Here is a 16,225-nt window from a genome sequence, read left to right as displayed (position 1 = left end):
AGTCTTAAACACAGTTTTTGGCGGTTTGTAGGCGTTATAGTGGGCGTGGCAGAAAGTTTTTTGGAAAATCGATAGAAATTTACAAGACTAATACAAAAATGAAAAAATATTAAAACATTTTTCGAAAGTGTGGGCGTGGCAGTTTTGGGCGGTTTGCGGGCGTTAGAGTGGGTGTGGGAGCATGATTCGACAAACTTGCGCTGTGTCTATGTCCCTGAAGTCTGTATGCTTAATCTCAACTTTCTAGCTTTTGTAGTTCCTGAGATCTCGACGTTCATACGGACGGACAGACGGACAGACGGACGGACAGACGGACATGGCCAAATCGACTCGGCTACTGATCCTGATCAAGAATATATATACTTTATATGGTCGGAAACAATTGCTTCTACCTGTTACATACTTTTCAACGAATCTAGTATACCCTTTTACTCTACGAGTAACGGGTATAACAAGATTCGCTAACGCAGAATGATTTGCCGTAAACTTCAGGGGACCAAAGAACAACGATGATAAGATAGAAAGTTAACCAGATATGTAATGAAATCTCTTCGTGGGATTTGATGATAAGCAACTGGCCAAGAAGTTACCAGCAAAATAACATGTCCCATGACTTTTACAAAATAAGATAATTACGTAGATTTATACTAGAGACGTTGGTGTAAATATCGTAAAATTATTTTCCACGAGTTTATAATTTCACCAGAAATAAAAAACTGACATGATTTTATCAAAAGAAAGTTTAGGTTTGATTAAATAAGTTGACAAAATAATAACGTATAAAATACCGAAATAAAATAAGATCGAACCAAAGACAATGAAAAATCTTTTGTGCTGGCTCCAGGCTCACTCGAAATTTTGTTCAAAAGCCAGAGAGCGGATTTTGTGTTGCCTTGACATAACAATTATTTAAATACAACATAGAAATAATAAAAGGCCAATCTATGTAGATAATAATACATAATAAATTTCAAGAATTTAGAGTTGAAAAGTAAATATCTTGTTTTATATCTAATCAGATCTATTTTACTAAGGGACAAAAATAGTTTACTCAGTGGTCTATTGATGTTCAATTCACATCGCTACAAGATCATTCTGTCAATATAAATATAAATATGTAAAATATGTTTTATCAAACGAATATTAAAAAAACTTCCTCCAAAAAATAGTAGTTACGACATATATTTTTCAATAATAGTTTATTAGATGATATTATATCAAAGTTGACCAAAACTATAAATATGTAAATTAGTTTCTTAGATCAAAATTGGTTTCGGCCCGAAAATCGTCTTCTAGCAGAAGCACGCACACTTACACACTATCTCGATTACCTTCAGTACGAATTAATTAATTAATGCTTTTACTCACACAATCAAGGAAATACTATTTTTCGATTTTTAGGCTTTCAATTTTAGGCGAGCGAAAAGAGAGCAATTTTGGCCGTCACCAAAATAGCCAATTTATGGCCATCACGCTTCGCGAGCAAATCTTGTTGATCATGGAATTTTTTTTTTTTATACCCGTTACTCGTACAGTAAAAGGGTATACTAGATTCGTTGAAAAGTATGTAACAGGCAGGCGTTTCCGACCATATAAAGTATATATATTCTTGATCAGGATCAATAGCCGAGTCGATCTGGCCATGTCCGTCTGTCCGTCCGTCTGTCCGTCCGTATGAACGCTGTGATCTCAGAAACAACAAAAGCTAGAAAGTTGAGATTAAGCATACAGACTCCAGAGACATAGAAGCAGCGCAAGTTTGTCGATTCATGTTGCCACGCTCTAACGCCCACAAACCGAACAAAACTGCCACGCCCACACTTTTGAAAAATGTTTTGATATTTTTTCATTTTTGTATTGGTCTTTTAAATTTCTATCGATTCGCTAAAAAACTTTTTGCCACGCCCACAAACCGCCCAAAGCTGCCACGCCCACACTTTTAAAAAATGTTTTGATATTTTTTCAGTTTTGTATTGGTCTTGTAAATTTCTATCGATTTGCAAAAAAACTTTTTTCCACGGCCACTCTAACGCCCACAAACCGCCCAAATTTGCCACGCCCACACTTTTAAAAAATGTTTTGATATTTTTTCATTTTTGTATTAGTCTTGTAAATTTCTATCAATTTTGCCACGCCCACAAATCGCCAAAAACTGTTGAAGACTCTCCTTCGCACTTCCACTAGCTGAGTAACGGGTATCAGATAGTCGGGGAACTCGACTATAGCGTTCTCTCTTGTTATTTTCTCTGCCACTCGAACTTTTTATCTAAGAGTGATAAGCTTTTGGAGGGCTGTGCTTATAAAAGCGGATTGTGGTTGCAGATCTGAAACAGTTGAAATCTGACTTTCCGGACGTACAAAGTTTGCCTACTTACAGAATGCCGTACACCCCAGTGAGTTCCTACGATAATGATCAAAAGATCTGGAGTGGTGAGCCGGCTATTAAATACTTCGATCCGGACTTGTCCATCGGAGAGATCATTTTCCACGAGATGCGGCGGCATCCGCAGCTTACTGCCCAGGTGGGTAATTTGAAGGTCACACACTAAACAGATGACTAAGCATGATATCTTCTAGATCTCTGCAACGGAGGGTACTGTGCTGACCAGAAGGGAGCTCCTTGCCAACGTCATGCGAGTGGCCAGCTATATGCGATCAGAGGGACTCCTTCAATCCGATATAGTGGGCATAATAGGCCGGAATACCACCCACATGGTCGCCGTAGCCTACGCCTGTTTCTTCAACGGAATAGCTTTTCACTCGCTCAACATTTCCTACGATCGCGATACGATCGAAAAGATCTTCAAGGTCACAAGGCCTTGTATTATTTTCTGCGACGGAGATGAGTTTGAGAAGGTTCGATCAGCCACGGCCCAACTGGATGTTAAGATTGTCACCATGCGCAATCATCCATTAGATTCCATAAAGATCGATGATGTTTTGACCACTCCCATCGAACGAAACTTCCAGCCAGCTAAGCTGGAACGGGGCAACGATCAGACATTGGCCATTCTATGCTCTTCGGGAACAACTGGAACTCCAAAGGCTGTAACCATAACGAACAGTCGGCACATCCTCGCAGCCAACTAGTAAGAAATTATTCTATACAGAATCCTTGAAACGTATTGAACATTTTGTTTCATTTTGCACTTCTAGTCATCTGACCACCGCTGATATACAGTACTCCCACAATACCCTTGACTGGATCAGCGGTTTGCTTACCACCATAACCTCTGGAGTGTTCAGCACTACCCGCATCATCGCGGATAATCCCTTCGATCCCGCCTTTGCAATGCGAATCATCGAGGAGTACAAGGTTACATGGATCATACAGCCACCATCGTGTATGGCTCTAATGATTAACTGCCCAGATTTTGAAACTTGCGATCTGTCGAGCCTTCAGTGCTACTTGTTCGGAGGATCTCGGACGGCCTTGGAGGTTCAGAAAGGCATCCGTAGCCGTCTTAGCCATGATTGCCTGCAGTTTGCTTATGGATTTACCGAGCTTGGAGCCATGGCCACTGTCAACTACCATTTCGACGAGAAAGCCGGATCGGTGGGTCGATTGGTCAATGGGCTAAAGCTGAAGATTATCAATGATGAGGGTGTGTCGCTTGGACCCGATGAAGTTGGGGAGGTGTGCATCATGAATAACCAGCATTGGTCGGGATACTACGGAAACGAAGTTGAGAGTCGTTCCATGCGAGATTCATTGCGTTGGTATCACTCCGGAGACCTTGGGTACATGGATCGAGATGGCTTTCTGTACATAGTGGACCGCAAGAAGGAGATGCTGAAGTACCAGAACATCATGTACTATCCAAACGATATTGAAAACGTCATCTCGGAGATGCCCCAAGTCGCCGAAGTCTGTGTCTTCGGGATATGGAGCGACGTCTTTGGGGACGAAGCTGCAGCTGCTGTCGTAAAGAAAACGGGCTGTGAGCTGGAGGCCGAGGATGTGGTGGACTATGTGAGCAAACGGACAGATTCCAAATACAAGCAGTTAAACGGAGGAGCCCTAATTGTTGAGGACCTACAGCGTAGTGGCAATGGAAAGACCAACAGAATGGCCAATAAGGCCCATTTTTTGAATGTAAAGAATAGAAGGAGTTGAACGATTTTTTTAGGAAGTAAAATCGGACATAGTTTTATATAAATCAAATTTTATTGTAAATTTTAATTAGATTGATTATTTCGTCATCCTCGGCTGCGTTAGTACCAATAATTTAATGGTATTAATTTGGACGGCCACGATAACTAGCTTTGATAACTGGTCATTTCCAGCATTATCAACTAACAACTGTTTTTCTTAGCTGTTTAGAAATGGATAAATTTATACAGACAAAGGAGAGAACTGCAGTACTGGTGTATACATTGTTTAGTTTTAAAGAACGATTAATTATTTGGAACCATGAGAAGTAAAGTCATTGCGTGTTTTGTGTATTGTTTCATTTCGTTTTGCATCATTTATTTATAAACATTTCACAAACATCATTATTCTGGGGGTTTTACACAATTATTTCGTTTTTATCCTGGTTTCCGTTCTAGGATTTCCTTCCTTTCGGGTGACAACAATTATTTCAACTATACTGTAAAATTATGCTACTAATCTTTCATTTAGGCATTTGATTTGCTGTTTTAATTTCCCACCGACGGCATGGATGTGTTATTGCCGGTTCTATATGTATGTACTTTTAGAATTTCTTTCGTTTGTGGTTTTGGCGTTGTTTCTTTCTGGGCTTGGGTTATGTTCCAGTATTGGATTGCACTACAGAGAAATTCATGCGATCTTTCCCTTCGAATCGAATCGGTCTTACAGGCTAACGTGTGAGTGTGATCTTTGCTAAGTCCTCTCCTGTCGGGGATCGTGTGTTTTGTGTGTTTTTTTTTGTTGGGGGTGTACGGGTGTGCATGTCCTGACTTAGCTCTATAAAGTAAGGTGATTTGCAGTGTTTATTGATTCACTTTTCGATCGCCATCGATCCATCGAAACATCGATTCGAATGATTCGGCTTTTTGTCGCTCGTATATTTACACTTCTCTAGAAATTATAGTTTGAGTTGCTTGATTGTTATCAATGGGCCATGAGCCGCCCCCATTTTGGAAGATATGTGTTATGATCTATCTAAATTTTTACTTGCAATACTCAAACTCGTCTGTCCCCGACAAACTGTGCAAAGATTAGATTCATTTCGATTTTCGATTTCGATTTGGGTGTCGTTTTTTGATTTCTTTCGTGTGGTTAGCAAAGATTAAACATCGAGTGAGTGGTGTGAGTGGTAAGTGAGTGAGTGGATCAAGTGAGTTCAGATAGTGGGTGGTGAATGCAATTTGCCGTGGCGCTTAGTAGCTTAATAGCTTAGTTATGTGCATGCTTTAGCTAGACTGGTTTCGGACTGCCTCTTAAGATCTACACATACGTTATCTTAGGATCTACTCGTTCTCTTAGTTCTTTGTTTTCGTGTTTAAATCGCATTGGTAAATGATTTACTCTCTATGCTCGTCTGTTAATCAAAACCTGTAAGTCTTTTTGGAACGCATCTATATATATATATATAAAGTTGTGCACATTTCGTGTTACGATTTCCCGTAGTTGTGTTTCTCGTTAACCTAACCTTTTAATGACATTTACATGTTCTGATCCAAACTATTTACACTGAACTGGACTGCCGCTGCTAAACGATTTGCCGGAAAAAATGATAATTGACCGAATTGGAGAACGGCAAATGAAGAGCAGCACACAACCTAAGTATGTTTCCTCTTTTCACTAAAAATAAATGCCGAAAACGGTGTTTCGCCCGCCCATTGTGTATGACCTAGTTTAATTGTTTTTCCAACGTCTTGATTATTTTTCATCGAGAACATCAATCAACGGATTTCAATCAATCAGCCCGTTTTCGGCTGCCATCAATTTGGTTCGATTTTGCAGACCTTCATCTGGTTCATCAACTATATGCTCACATTTAAAAACCCTGTATGTTCAATAGCTTCATATACAATACAACTATAGCTAGAGTTATAGTTATAATTCGCGATCTTATTCAATTTTCTTTCTTTGACTAGTTTTTGGTTTCGTCTTTGCTTGGCACAACTTTTACAACATGAAAGTATCTATAAATATTTCCGTTTTCGTTTTTTCTATATGTTCTGATCGTACTTTTGACGCTTGTTTAATGACAACAATTATTATGCAGGGTGCCTTGTGTAGTGTCTATATATTAGAATAAGTTTCAATTGATTTTTGATTTCCTTTTACGTTTAGTTTCTTACCTTTAGATTATAAATTATAGCAAACGAAAAGCATTTCCTTAACCAAAGAAAAAGTTTAAGAAAACATGTGGATAAAACAGGCTCAAGTTAATAAAAATATTAAAAAACTACTGAAATATTTTATTCGATTTATCTGAAGTATTTAAGTTGTTATTGTGGTTCTGGTTCTGTTTCTGTTGTTGCTATGTAGAATTCACTTTAGTTATAATTCTAAAATTAGAGCTGCATAGTTTATGGTGTCGGTTAGTGCATTTCTCTAATTGAGTTAAGGAAAGGATTTTAGTGTAAAAAGGATCGGAGTCATTCAAAAGTTTGGAAGATAGAGAGAGAGATGGAGAAGGTAAGAAAGAGGGGAAAAATCTCCTTGGAATACAAAAGGCACTTAAATAACCAAAGATATTTTTGGATATGAAAAGAACCGTATATGTATATCTGGATCTAATTTATGTCTTATAATACTGATTTGAATAAATTATGTGTAGTATCCATTAAGTTGTTTAGGGACTTCGACTACATGATAAAATATTTTGTATTGTCAGTTAATTGGTTTATGGTTTGCATGTTGTATATTTTTATATTGTAAGTCTAATTAAGGAAATTAACTAGCTAAGCGGCACTTGGGCCCAATACATAATTAGGTAAATGTAAATTTATTATAATATTCTAACGATTCAAAATAAAAAGAAATCAGAACTCGAGGGCTTTACTTCCCGTGAATACCAGAACAAGTTAACTACTATAAAAATTCAACTCTATAACAAAACGCAAGCCGTATCTATATAAATAATGAAGAAAGTTTCTAATAAAGTTTGGGTAGAAATACCTTGCAGATACCCACCAGTTTCGGTTGAACTTATCATTTAAGAGTAGTTTGGGTAAAAAATGCAAAAATAAAGTTCTGTATTTGTTTCTGTGTGTTTTGAAGGATTCTTTGATATTTTCGATTCGATTTTTATTTACTTTGATGGTGAACATAATTAAATTGATTTTACCTAGGTATCTCGCATCGGTTAGTGGTTTGTTTATCGACTAAACTTAAATTTATCTACACGATTTTTACAATTAGAATTCATATAAACTAGTTTCGCTTAAAACTTATTGTATGACATATTTACAAAAGTCGGATTTTTTACGACCTCCTCTCGCTGTTTACGGCTTAACTAACTTAACGCATTTAAGTACAAATCAATTGGAATTTCGTTTAGAACTAAGCTAGAGTCCGGAACAAAACTCGATTATCGTCCATAACCAGCTAAAATAATTAATCAATTTGTAACAATTTGGAGCATCCACAAAACAAATCAAGTCAAACAAGTGTTGCGGTGTGTGTCAGTTTGTGTATAGTATAATTATTCATAACATTATCTACTATGCAGTCACTCTTGATCAATTTAACTTACAATTAACTAGAATTTCGTCATTCATCAAACATTATATTTTATTTGTTCAGTGGAAGTGCCATGGAGCCTTGCCGGATACCGTTCTTAACTTATCTGCACTGTTCCGAGGCATAACCATAAATGTAGCACGTGGCACATAGCCGGTAGCATACAGCGATATCGCAACGTATCCCTCGGTATAATTAGTTAATTTCGTATTAGATTCTACATAGCCACCGCATTTCAGAGACGCGCCTTAGAAGGTCCTTTAGTGGTTTTAACCATTCAATCAAGGTGTCAATCAAGGTGTCAAGAAATCAACCAAATCGGAAATGAAGCCAACAAAGCCATAAGCAACACAAAGCACGAAATGAAGACAACCGAAATGGAAAAGAATGAAAGAAATAGGTTAGTACATTCATGTTGGCCAATAGCGCCAACCCTTCTATAAAGTAATTGGTGTTTGGCAATAGGTAACGGCATTTACTCATCCTCCTCCTCCCTGAAGAGATATGTGCTCCAGTAGACCAGGTTGAACAGGGCGAAGACCAGCGGGAAGGTGATCCGCGATATAACATCGATTCTCTTGGATCTAGAACATTGTCTTTGGATATTAAACAAGTACGAAAATGCAAATTAATTGATCATCTAAAGATTGGCTTTTTGATTTTTGTGATTACTTGATTGGTTATTCTTTTGTTTTATATCGTTTTGAAAACTTTCCAAATTTGGCAAATAATTTGTTTGTTTTAAATTGGTAAAAGGGGTAGTAAGACTACGTGCTGGAAACGAAAAGTGCGTTTTCTGGGGATTAATATAATATCTACATGGGGAGAACTGGCATTGGTGGGTCCAGGATGCCGGGGTGCCAGGATGCCAGGGTGTTGGGGATAGCTATGTATTTAAGGGCGGGGAGTTCGAATCTCAAGATCTACAACTAAATACGAATTTTAAAACAAACAAATCGCACGTAAAATGACAGAAAGGCAAAGCATAAACCCATCGAAGGTAATTTCGACTTGGTGGGCTTAATAAAAACATAGAAATTGAAATTCAATTATATTTCACATATACTTGGCTCAGTTCAGCAAGCAATTAAACCACGTCATTATCATTAGTAGTATTATTCGATTTGATCTGAACAGATTTGATTTGGCAACAAAAGACAGCGGGCAAACAGAATCGAACGAACGGCAAGCAAGCGGCAGATATCGGGTTTGGTTTCTTTGGTTATCGTTTCGGTATCTTTCACAGGTCAATTTGTCAATGACTGTTGAGTTGAGTTGAGTTGAGTTAGAGTTAGAGTTATGTGATAGCAAAAAAGTCAACAAGAGTTAGTGAAAGAGATACAAAGAGTAGAATAGTACATGTTCACAACATCAAAAAGTAAATCCATCAACTACTACGGAACACATATGGAACTAAACGAGGTCGCTACATGGTAGGATCGAGTGGTTCGGGATCCTCGATCCCGTGCGTTACCTTGTGGGGAACTTGGACAGCCAGGTCTTGCAGCAGTTGGGTCGCTTCGGGGCCTGCATGTGCACCTCGCACTGGAGCCGCTTTTCCAGGGCCAGCGGATCGCCTGGATGGCGTACTAGCGGTTTCTGTTGGCCACCACCGCGCGCAAATTGCGACGCCGTTTGACATGAAAGTTGCGATTGTAGTCGGATGTAAATGAGGGTCGCAGGTGGTTGGGTTGGTCGTTTGGTGGGTGGTTTTGGTGGTTTGGAGGTTTGAATATACCATGGTTCGGTTGTTCGATGTATCGGTGGTTCGGTGATTCGGTGATTCGGTGATTCGGTGGTTTGGTGATTCGGGTGGGGCAAAAGTGCATTGGCATGTGCGTAATTTGATTTAATTTCGTCGCAATTTTTCAATTCAATTCCGGTCGAGTGGTTTGTTTTGGTTGCCAGCGAGCGAAGTTCGGTGATGGTTGTTTGGTGGGAGGTTGGTTGTTGGTTTTTTTTGTTTGCAGTTTCAGTTTTTTTTCAGTTTATTTGTGGTTGGTGGTTGATGTTAAGGTGTGGTTGTAGTTGTAGTTGGGATGAGCACGTTTGAAAAAAGTTGTTGAATTTTGCATTTGTTTTTGGTTTTGGTTTTTGTTTTGGTTTTTGTTTTGGTTTTTGTTTTGGTTTTGTTTTGTGGTAATAAAAAGGAGGCAAATATAAAAGGAAATAGTTGTTTTAATAGTTTTATCATAACAATTTTGATTAAGCCAATTATAGTTTGTAGTTTGTTTTTGAAAGCAAGAAGTAAAACCTTCGGAGAAGGACCCCCCCAAAAAAAACCAAGAAATAATAATGTGAAATTTAAGAAACCCCCACTTAGTTGCTTAGACCCCCAGTAAACCATAAGCTGTTTGGAGTTTAAAGAGATATATCAAGAGGTAAGTACCATTGCGAACGTTGCATTGCTATCTGTATCTAGCAGATCTGAAGCGGCATCTAAACTGGCCTGCTCCAGATCGCGGCGCTTCTTTTTCATATTCTCCTTATGCATGTCTGCGGCCCGATCCGTATATATCATAGATATATGTTGCATGTGATGGAAGATGTTTGACAAGAATTTATTTGTTCCACGGCAGTTGGGTGGTTTTTGGATTTTTTGATTTTTGTTGGATTTTTTTTACAGGTTTTTTGGGTGTGTTAGTTGGGATGCACAGGTAAAACACGGTTAATACAGTTAGACAGCGATAGTGTTAGGCGAGACAGAGATAGAGACAGTCAGAAAGAGAAAGACAGAAAGAGAGTCACACATACAGAAAACGTTAAACAATTCGAAATGTTTAACCAACCAAAGAATACAATATAAAACAAAATATTACATCGGGTGCAATTATATCGACGAGGTCGGGGGTACGCAAGTCACAGTTCGATTACCACAAAGATCGGTGGATATACACACAGTTTGTAGTTATTTACAAGCATTTTGTTATACAACAGCAAGGAACCGAACAAATCGTAGTAATTCGACAGGAAATTCGACCAATTTGTTTACAATTTTCGGTTAATGTGTTTTTTCAAACGCGTTTAAAGTTCGTGGTTCGTGGGTATTGGTATTGGTATTGGTATTGGTATTGGTATTGTTATTGGTATCGGTATCAGTATTGGTATTGGTATTGGTATTGGTATTAGTGTGTGCGTGTGGATGAGAGTGTGGGTGTGTATTTTGCGGATTGTGCATGTGTGGGTTCGTATGCATGTCGATGAATGGTTGGCGCACAATGAAATAAGAGAGTAAAACAAAAAGTTGGATTAGTTTGATACACACGATGAACCCATTTTGTGGTTAGATATCAAAGTGAAAAGTAAATAAGGGAAAAAAGTCGATCAAAAACACTACGGCTAAATCGTTGGGCTTTCGCTCGGACATATAGACGAGTACTCTATATGGATATATTCGATTTTCGATAGATAGATATACATATAGCCCGCGACTGGTTGTAGTTCTTGTTGTTGTTGTGTGAGCCACGCCGGTCCTGCGTGTGTGAGTGTTCTGATATAACGGTCCACAGTGGGTACTCGTGTGTGTGTGAGATATTGAGAGTGTGACGTTGGTTCAGAGTTTCATAGTTTTAGAGTTGTTGTATGTACAGTATGCGTAGACATTTATATGTGGGTACTATAGATATGTACGTATAGTATATTCGATATCACTCAGTACAATAAAACAACAGAAAAAAGATAAACACCATCGATTAATTAACATTTATACGTGGTTAAGAAGCATATAAAAGTTCAATTACTAGCTTTATTCGAACCTGATCGGGATGCATAGTTCACCAGGGCGAACTCGAGCAGGGCCCCGAACACGAACGTCAGACACACGCCTGTCCACACATCGATGGCCTTCGTATAGGAAACGGGCGGCAGGGAGGCGTTTATGCCCGACGTCTGGGTGGCCATCGTCAGCAGGGTGGTGACACCTGCAAGAGGGAGTAGGTAATGGAGTAGTGCCCAACAAATTGCTGAACTAGAGCCCGTGGCACTGGCCCGAAGGACTAGCTATCGTTGGAGGATAAATTTCAGAAATATATATCTGATATTTCAGATATTTCATTTCCAAAATATTTACTTATACTTGACTATTTCATTATTGAAGTGAACTCTTGGATCACCTCAAAACAGCTTTTGTTAAGAGTTTATTATCTCAAATCTGCAGCCACTGGGTTATTTTTATATATCATTTTCATCATTACTTTCGGAAAATGTGCATAAATAATTAATTGCATTTTGTTTTAAATACGATCCTGGGAGCAGGTATCAAAAAACAAAACATATTTTGTGTTCGATCAAGAGATCTTTTTTTCGTCGTTTTAGATCCTCTAAAAATTAAATTTTTCTGCAATGCAAAATTCGTATTGTTAAACTGATTAAAGTTAATAATATTGCCCTAATTTTAAATTGTAATTTTAGAAATAGCTAAGGAAAATGATACAATAATTCCAAAACATCCATTACATATCTTTTTTAGCTTGAAATCAAGTATACTTTAGGTAATGGCTATAAAATAGTCAAACATTAAGTAAATATTAAAACACATACATAACTTCTTTACAGGTAGATTAGGCAACATGAAAGTGCAGACTTACCCAGTGAAACACGCGCCGGCACTGCTCCTTGATCCAGCCAGAATGATACCCATGATACAATGACCAACATACAGCATGGTATATAAATTTGTATTAAGTAATATGAGAATTCTCGCTTGAATAGTAGATCGACTTTGAGGCAACTGTATTCACCTATGAGTATACAAGGTATATAAAATGTGTCAAACTCAAAATGTACGGGAGGATGTCATAAGAGAGGTATCGTTTGCAGCTTTTGGCTTTCGTTTGCTTAAATTTCACGCACACACAGTTTTAGTAGGTATATACACACAGATAGATATCCAATACAAGGTACAGAGAAATGCCATCCAATAAATAGTGAACATAAAAAGTGTCTTGCTCAGAAATTTTGCCAAGAAAAGAAATTAAAACACATTTACAGACGATTTTTTGTTCGGGCCAAGACTTTTCGGGTATGTACAATAAGTTGGTTTTCCAAAACAAAGAGATAAAAAACAAAAATTCGGGTAAAAACATATCATACAAAGTCAGTGGGTGGGGTCTGGCGGTAGGCGGGCTTAAGAAGACATAATTTATTTACAGGAAAACAAAAATGAAAAGTCAGTGGGGGAGAGGGAGGTGGCTGGCACACAGAAAGTGGAAAATTATAAAATCAAATAAAAAATTGCATCATAGGCAAAAAGTATCAACATGAATTCAATTTCTGACTTTTTGCAACAAAAATCTTAACGGAAATGAAGTTCGACGGCTCTTGTGTGCTGTTTGCTGTTTCTTGTTGAAGGTTTTGATTTTCATTCTGTTAGCTTCCGGTCGGCAGTCGCTGCTGCCACGCCCCCGCCCCCGAAACCGCCCCCCCGCGTTAGCGATGGGCCACGCCCCTTTCTTGTGCTTCATTTCCGTTAATTTGTTGGCAAAGCGTTCCATACTCTTCAAGACAAAGTTGTTTATTATTTTACATTCTCATATTTTTGCTTTTGATTGGTTCTCATTTTTCGGTTTTCGACGATTTGGCGCATTAGAATTTCTCTCAGTGTCTGCATGTAAGGAGGAGCACTCATACGCCCTGTTTGCATTAAACTGCTGCGTGTGTGGTTTATTTGCTCGGCTCTTTGGTCTGGGTTTTGGGTCTGGGTCTTTGAATCTGGGTCTGAATCTGGGTCTGGTCTACGGTCTCCGTAATTCGCAGCTGGCGCAAATCGCACTGCGGCTTTTGCTTTGATTTTGCTTTTGCTTTTGCCATCGGCTCTGGCTGTGCAACTGGCCATCATCAATCAAGCGATGACTCTTTCTCTTGGCCGAGATTCGCATTCGACTCTTGAACCCGTTTCTAGAGTTCGTTTGCGTGGCTCTTTAAGTCCGTTCAACGTTCAACGCTCATAGAAGATATGAAATTAATAAACTTTAGGTGAGCAACTAAGTTCAAGGCGAGAGATCTAAATTGCAACAACTACGCAACGTCTAGGTGGAAAAAGTCATATTTAGTTGAGATTAAATATAGTTGAGCTAAAATGAGAATGATTTTTAGGTATTTGGTTTTTGTTTTTTAATCGGGAATGATGAAGTTTAGGCTCATGCTAACTTATTTGTGGATGGATGATGGGGATGGGGATGGCCCTATCAACTAAGGGAGTGGGAGTCTCTGGCTTTCGTTCACTAATTTGTGAACAAACAAACTTCGTGTCAGCGGGTTTGGGTTTGATTCAGGTGAAGCTTCTCCACTACACAAATACGCGATTCTGTTTGCTCTGGCTGCCGTAAACTATCCTAATATGCTGACACACAATTTGCCAACTTGTAGAAAAATCTGGCCCTCTTGTTTGTCTCCATTCCCACTTCCATTCCCACTGCCACTGCCACTTCCACTTCTTCAGCTATGTCTACATTCACATCCTTGTTGCCGCCATCATCATCATCTTCGGTGCAGCCAGCGTCTTTGTGCAAGTTTAAACAACGTCGCAGACAATTTCCTCGATTAATTTACTTTCCGTACGGCTTTTGCCATTTTTGCCTTCATTTTCCGTTTCGCATTCGATGGGGAGTCCCCTCGACTGAATAGTTGTTCGCCAAGGTAAACATTTACTTAAAGCGCGCGCAGATTTCAAAGTGCTCATAAAAAACGGCAAGGTAAACGATCTGTATGGTGGCGTGGGGGCTTATATATATACAGATATACATTTATATAGGGGCACGTGTGTGCAAGTGTGCGAATTACATCGTAAAAAGTTGGCTCTATGCGTTTCGGGCATTGATAACGGCCCAAAACGATATGCTCATTGAAATGGCGCATGTGTGAACGGCATCTTATGAAAGTCGCTACGTCTATATATAAATGGATGTGTTCGAGTGAGGGCGTGGGTGTGGGTGTGGGTTGGGTAATTGCGGGTGTATGGGTGTATGGGTATGGGGCGTTTGTGCTTGCTATGAAGTGGTTATGGGTCCGTTTATAATATTTTCCATTTGGGACCCAGCGTTTACGATATGATTGGAGCTAAAGTTAAACCACTTGGCATGCAATCTCAAGGGAACACTTATTACAAATGCAAACAAAATTCGCAACGACGCGAGGAAACGAAACAAGCCGCGTGCGAATACGAGTGGGAGTACTAGGAGAATAGTTAAGTTAATATTGAAGTCTGGCAAAATCGGCTTATACGTAAGGAACACTGTGGAACACGCATTCTGAACCCACGTACCGGTGTTGGTTTTACTGTTGCAGTAATCAGTCAGAAACTTCTCCAGTGTGAAGCGAGGTAGGTGTAAGTTCTTCACCACCTGCACGGGATCGCCCTCCTTCCACAGGAAGACCAAGTCGTTGGTGGTCCAGCCATCTAAAATATATTATATATTTTATAACCATAACTCGTAACTCGTTACTAATGTGTTCCCTAAATGATTGCTACTTACAGCTGGCCATCCGTAGTGAGCAGATCTGTCTATCTAGCGGATACAGCTTCAAGTTCATTGGACAGGCCAATGTCAACGAGATACGTATACTATATAGCACCGAGCCGTTGGGGAAGATGCGTATATACACATTGGGCATGATGATGTTGTGAAAGTGTCCCTCCTTCTCGTTCGAGAAGAAAAGATCGGGCATCCACACGCGGTTGGCCTCCGTCAGGGTCAGATATTTTAGGCGACCTGAAAATGGATTTGGGTTAAACGCCTAAAAACTCTCTAAAGTTCAGTGAAATTGAACTTACCCTGGATGTCATCGAACTTGAGGCGTTCATCCGTCCACTGCTCACGGAAGGTTAACTGCACACTGTACTCCTGTGGACGTCGGATTCGCCCGATTGGTAGTTGAATGGCCAGGGGAAAATTCTCATTAGTAGACGAATTAAATTGGGGGCTTTGCGGGAATTCAATCTGAACTACAATGCAAATTTCTCTTTGTCGAATTGAAAAGGGAGTTTCTTTCAGGTTTTCTTTTCTTCTCAATTTTTTAGCTTGTGTGTTAAGAGGACTTTTTCAATGGGGTGGCTTGCAGTTCGATTTATTTAATTGAATTTGATTTTTGGTTTGGAGGGGTTTTAGCTTTACTTTTGCAAAGTTTGTTTTTGTTGGAGTATGAAAGAGCGAGCAAGGCGATGCGAAGTAGTTGTTATTTGTATAACTGAGTGGTATATATTGATATTCGTATATATATATAGTAGAGAGTATGGTGGTTATAACTGTCGTTTGGCTTGGGCTTCTGCTGGTTTAGATTGTACTCGGCATTGTTCGGGTTGATGGTATAGTTTGTCATGGCTAAAAATATTTTATATCTGCACACAATGCAACCGAATGCCGCATGCGACGTGTTGCACACTCAAACTTCAAAACGGGCAAGCAGGCTAAGATCGGGCAAAAAGCACGTCAAGACAAAAGCAAAACAGGCAGGCGAAGTGGAAAAAAGCAAGGCATCTTATACATACATTCAGAACTTGTTTCAAGTCTTTCTCTTAAAGAAAAGCTGAAAACATATTTAAGTTTAACTTAAAAATATCTTAGTAGT

At 39.1% G+C, this 16,225-nt stretch overlaps 2 protein-coding genes across 17 annotated transcripts in view; one reads left to right on the top strand and one right to left on the bottom strand.

Annotated features, from left to right (window-relative positions):
- The first annotated feature begins 2,321 nt into the window (after positions 1-2,321).
- Positions 2,322-4,177, top strand: LOC120454581 (4-coumarate--CoA ligase CCL1-like). The gene is made up of 3 exons (XM_039639990.1): positions 2,322-2,522; positions 2,578-3,089; positions 3,157-4,177. Exons 1-3 carry the CDS (start codon positions 2,379-2,381, stop codon positions 4,115-4,117), a joined length of 1,617 nt encoding a protein of 538 aa, XP_039495924.1. The 5' UTR covers positions 2,322-2,378; the 3' UTR covers positions 4,118-4,177.
- A 122-nt stretch (positions 4,178-4,299) lies between these two features.
- Positions 4,300-16,225, bottom strand: part of LOC120454582 (glutamate-gated chloride channel) — a 35,559-nt gene continuing 23,633 nt past the window's right edge. For 5 of the 16 annotated variants that reach the window (XM_039639992.1, XM_039639994.1, XM_039639996.1 and 2 more), the window contains 9 exons: positions 15,432-15,501; positions 15,133-15,369; positions 14,922-15,056; positions 12,247-12,399; positions 11,401-11,580; positions 10,050-10,156; positions 9,135-9,259; positions 8,140-8,256; positions 4,300-7,918 (listed from right to left, as the gene is read on the bottom strand). In XM_039639992.1, the coding sequence (XP_039495926.1) occupies positions 7,909-7,918; positions 8,140-8,256; positions 9,135-9,259; positions 10,050-10,156; positions 11,401-11,580; positions 12,247-12,399; positions 14,922-15,056; positions 15,133-15,369; positions 15,432-15,501 (1,134 nt within the window). In that variant the 3' untranslated portion in view covers positions 4,300-7,908. Of the gene's footprint in view, positions 8,257-9,134; positions 9,260-10,049; positions 10,157-11,392; positions 11,581-12,246; positions 12,400-14,921; positions 15,057-15,132; positions 15,370-15,431; positions 15,502-16,225 lie in introns of those variants that run through there. The other 11 variants (XM_039640002.1, XM_039640003.1, XM_039640005.1 and 8 more) reach the window with 7 other exon arrangements.

Source organism: Drosophila santomea, chromosome 3R (assembly GCF_016746245.2).
Source record: "Drosophila santomea strain STO CAGO 1482 chromosome 3R, Prin_Dsan_1.1, whole genome shotgun sequence".
In the NCBI taxonomy this organism is placed as follows: Eukaryota; Metazoa; Arthropoda; class Insecta; order Diptera; family Drosophilidae; genus Drosophila; species Drosophila santomea.
The sequence above is the reverse complement of the archived record's forward strand: the minus strand, read 5'-3'. Positions and strand labels throughout refer to the sequence as shown.

What these genes read in the sequence shown, in the direction of transcription:
- LOC120454581 (XM_039639990.1), top strand. Translation starts at nt 2,379, where the DNA reads ATGCCGTACACCCCAGTGAGTTCCTACGATAATGATCAAAAGATCTGG. An exon ending in ATCCGCAGCTTACTGCCCAG is followed by an intron (nt 2,523 to 2,577) that starts GTGGGTAATTTG and finishes GATATCTTCTAG; the next exon opens with ATCTCTGCAACGGAGGGTAC. An exon ending in CACATCCTCGCAGCCAACTA is followed by an intron (nt 3,090 to 3,156) that starts GTAAGAAATTAT and finishes TTGCACTTCTAG; the next exon opens with TCATCTGACCACCGCTGATA.